General features: G+C 39.8%; 1 protein-coding gene across 1 annotated transcript; it reads left to right on the forward strand.

The window, feature by feature from the left end:
* Positions 1-253: 253 nt before the first annotated feature.
* LOC306732892 (leucine-rich repeat, immunoglobulin-like domain and transmembrane domain-containing protein 2) lies at positions 254-2,333 on the forward strand (the record flags this gene model as incomplete). The annotated part of the gene is made up of 3 exons (XM_079214068.1): positions 254-363; positions 561-1,342; positions 1,546-2,333. The coding sequence occupies 3 exons, from the start codon at positions 254-256 to the stop codon at positions 2,331-2,333; spliced, it is 1,680 nt and encodes a 559-aa protein (XP_079070194.1).
* Between the last annotated feature and the right edge of the window lie 1,870 nt (positions 2,334-4,203).

The raw sequence follows: 4,203 nt of genomic DNA on the forward strand, positions 1-4,203 counted from the left end.
ATTGATGCAAAGCAGTTTGGGTTCATACCTGAAAGTAGAACTGCAGAATCTTAATTGAACATTTATGGGGAGTGTTGTCATGCTTTTGAGGAGATTTGAGAAAGTGGACACTTGCTATAAATACACCTTACTGTGTCTCACATGTCACTTGGTGCCTTAAGTGTTACGTGAAGGAAGATTAAGGTAATAGGCTTTCTGCCACACAGCCTATGTCCTGTCCTCACAGGCCTATTTCACATGCTCCTGCAGGAATATGGACGCCGTTTATGTCGCATTACGTATTGCTTTTGTTTTTTATCTCATCAACCGAGGATCATCAACGTGTCTGACCGGTTGTTCCTGCACAGATGACAACTCGGGACGGTAAGTGACCACTGGAACTATACAAACTATTAAGAGAAGGTTATGTTTAAGTCAACACTGTTGTTTTAAATGTCACCTGCTAACCAAATAGTTCTAAAACCTACAAACACTATCAATAAATGCTTGCAAGTGGTGCATGTACATGAGATAAAATATCCACTTTTCTTCTCTAAACATATCTTGTCTTACCATCCAAGGTCTTTACTATGTATGGAAACCTCCATGGGAAAAATACCAGAGGACATCCCACATGATTTCACAAAAATCCGAATAGAAAACTGCCACCTGACTGAGTTACCTCGAGGATCTTTCTCGAATGTCAGTGCCTTAGAGTTCCTCTGGCTGAATTTCAATGAGATCACCCTGATGAACATACAAAGCCTGGATGGGCTGGCCAACCTGACTGAGCTCAGGCTGCAAGGGAACAAGCTGACTTCAGTAACATGGACGGCCTTTCAGGACACACCGAAACTGAAGATTTTGGACCTGAAGCACAATCGCCTGGACGTTCTCCCCGAACACGCCTTGAGACACTTACCGGCACTGACCTACTTAGATTTATCCTTCAATCAGCTTAGTGTCATATCAAAAGATGTCTTCATTAATTGGCCACTTTACCAGACCGCAGAGAAAGCGTGGGGTAAAGAAGGGCTGGTCTCAAATGTGGTTCTGGCGCTGCACGATAACCCCTGGTTGTGCGATTGCCGCCTCAAAGGCTTTGTTGAATTCATCAGGGTGGTCAGCCCTCCCATCATCCTCATGAACTCTTATTTGATGTGCTCGGGCCCCGCCTCCAAAGCTGACAAGTTTTTCCACGAGATCCAGTTAAAAACATGCGTGAAGCCGGTGGCCTCTGCCCCAGAGACGAACATCACTTTACCTCTTGGAGCCAATGCAACACTCACATGCTTAGTAAAGGCCAGGCCAGGTCCAACCATTCAGTGGATGTACACTCTGAAGATTATAAGAGGATTTGCTGGTAAGATTTTCTTTTATTACTACTATCCATTAAATTGTTGTGAACCTGCTCTGGGAGCACTTGACGTGGTATATAATGTACTTTCAGGCTGCATCTGCTTCATGAAAATATTCATGATCAGTACCGTTTTGAGGGTTATCTGTCTATCAATTATGAGCAATCCTCTGATTTCATTTCTCTGACGCTATGGTTTCTTCTTGCAGCCACAGAGACTCACATAGACGAGGAGACCGTCGCCTCTCAGCTGGTGATTCCCTCTTTTCACCTGGCAGACCGAGGACTGTATACCTGCATGGCCAACAACTTTATTGGCAACTCCTCTGTCATCATCGCGGTTAACATCAACTCCTCCAAATCCTCTGCTCTCCTCCCTCCACCTGTCTCCATGTCGTCCTCCGATGACAATCTCCACATTGACATCCGCATCGCCAAGCAGACCGTTTACGGCATCACCCTGGAGTGGTACACGGTAACAGACAACCCAGCAGAAACTTGGTTCACCATCCACTTTGGCAAATATGATTCACCCAAAAAGCAGATGACCTACATTGGTCCCGGCATCAACAGCTACACTGTCAGCGACCTGCTTCCTGTCACCAAATACGAGGTGTGCGTGACCCTGAGGAACCATCCACCGAAGGAGGGCCAGTGCGTCGTGTTTGTGACAGGAAGTGACATCAGTGAGCTGGAGCAGAGAGCGAGACTCATCCACATTATCGTTATCGTGTGCGCCATGGTGCTGGCAGTGCCGGCAGGCATGTACGCCTGCACCACGGAGGCTAGATTCAGCTGCGTGGATCGCTGTGTTAAACTGTGGAGGAAGCGCAGACTGCGCAGTGAGAACCTGCAGGGCACGGAGAGGCAAGGCACCTTCGACAGCCTGCAGGCAGGCAGCGATGAAGGCCTCTGCAGGGACTCGGAGGAGAAGCCGAAAAAGAGGCGGAGGTCTGAGGATCGGGGCAAAGGTGGAAGTGCAGCTCAATTGTACTAGCATCAAAGTCAAGAAATGTACATACATGCGTATTTGTAAATAATGTAAATTAATGTAATTTCAATTTTCTGAAAAGACAATGTGCTGAAGGTATCTCCAGAATCCTCAAAGTCAGCTGGAGAAAGAAATGGCCATCTGCAGCTCAATAAAACATATTTTCATCCTGTTTTCCAACTTGTGACTCTTTTATCCTGCAACCTGGAAATTATACATCTCCTTGCTATTTTTCTACATTAGAAAGATATTAGCCTACAATTGTAACGTAAGATAAGATAATGGAAAGTTAAATCAAGACAGATACAGACAGCTGTAATAGATATCATTTTTCTTTTGTTTGGGTTCACTGTACAAATTGAGCAATGACATGTTTGTTTGTTTTACAGCTGCCAGCTTTGTTTGGAAAGAGAAACGAGAAAGGAGACATACTGTGGAGATGTTCAACATTGTTTTATTGTGCAGCAAACAGAATATCTTGTCATAAGGTGGTAAAACATACTTTACGAGAAGTCTGAAAATACCTTTAAAACAATGTTACGTTTTGTTAAATGACCTTCGAGGTTTTGGAAAGATCATTATCAGATTTTTGTAAAGCTCTGCCTGAATGTGACGCTAACACACACATGAGAGGCATAGACTGGAGCTACTAGAGACATATAGTCATCATGTAAATATATCAGCTCAAAGTGGAGATGCCTTTCTTCCTTATTATAAGGGCAGTTTGTATTATGTGTCAATATACATGTACAGAAAGAAGTTTGTGATAAAATATATTTGATAGTTCTTTCTTTTCCTTGAGGTATTTCTATTTAATGCAAAAGATCCTGACCAGGAAAAATAATGTAAATAATTCATATTTTGTATATTTCTTTATCATCAATTTCAGCAAACTAAACTGTAACTGATATGTCTGGAGATTTCAATCGACTTGTGAAAAAATATATTTTTGTATTTTCTTTTTCTTTTTGCAGACTCCAGATTTGCTGTCTTGTAATGGAATGAAATGATGTTTGATGTGGATTAAAGAGAAGTCAGAGATGAATGCTGAGACATACTCCGTTTTAGCACAATCACTCAGAGGATTTGTTACATAAGCAGTTTTTCCCTGTGAATTTATACATACACCCGTAAGCAGATTAAAGTGATTTTCTATCTGAATCCTACTAGTCAGCAGGACATGATATTTCCATTTAATGACAGCTCCAAGCTTACTGTGTGCCTCCGTATCCATTGTAAGGCTATTCTTACATTTTCAATAATTATTTTCAGTTTAATTTAAGAAATGTGAGTTCCTTTATGAAGAAAATAATGAAAATGTGTTTGAGTGTTACATGAAAGTTCACATCAGCAATAGAATCACTGCATGTGTTATCTTTTTTACAAATAAATAAAAACAATTTCAATTTTAGTTTACATTTCATTATATTTCAAGCAGTAGTGAAAGACCAAAAGACCCTGCAATTACAATCCTACTAAAGTAAAATTATGTAAGTATTACAAATTCTCAAAGTATAGTATTTCAAAAATAGTATGTTGAAAAAATATCATGAAAACATAGCAAAATCTCATGAAAAAAGGTAATAGTTTAGTACGTCAATAAATGTGAGGAAATAAATAAAGTATATTATTTTGAAAAATAAAAAAATTCTCATAAAAAAAGTATATTATTTAAAAAAAAAACTATTACGAAAAGAGTCAGAGTAAAATGTGTCCAAAAAATGCCATGAAAAAAAATCTGTTTATAACATGTCGAAAAAAGTATTTATACAAAATCATAGTAAACTATTTTTAAAAAAAGTAATAAATAAGTCAAAGCATAGTATGTCAAATTGTAAAGAATGGATACGTCAAGACCAAATCATCAGCGGCGCAT

Source organism: Taurulus bubalis (assembly GCF_910589615.1).
Source record: "Taurulus bubalis genome assembly, chromosome: 2".
Classification (NCBI taxonomy): Eukaryota; Metazoa; Chordata; class Actinopteri; order Perciformes; family Cottidae; genus Taurulus; species Taurulus bubalis.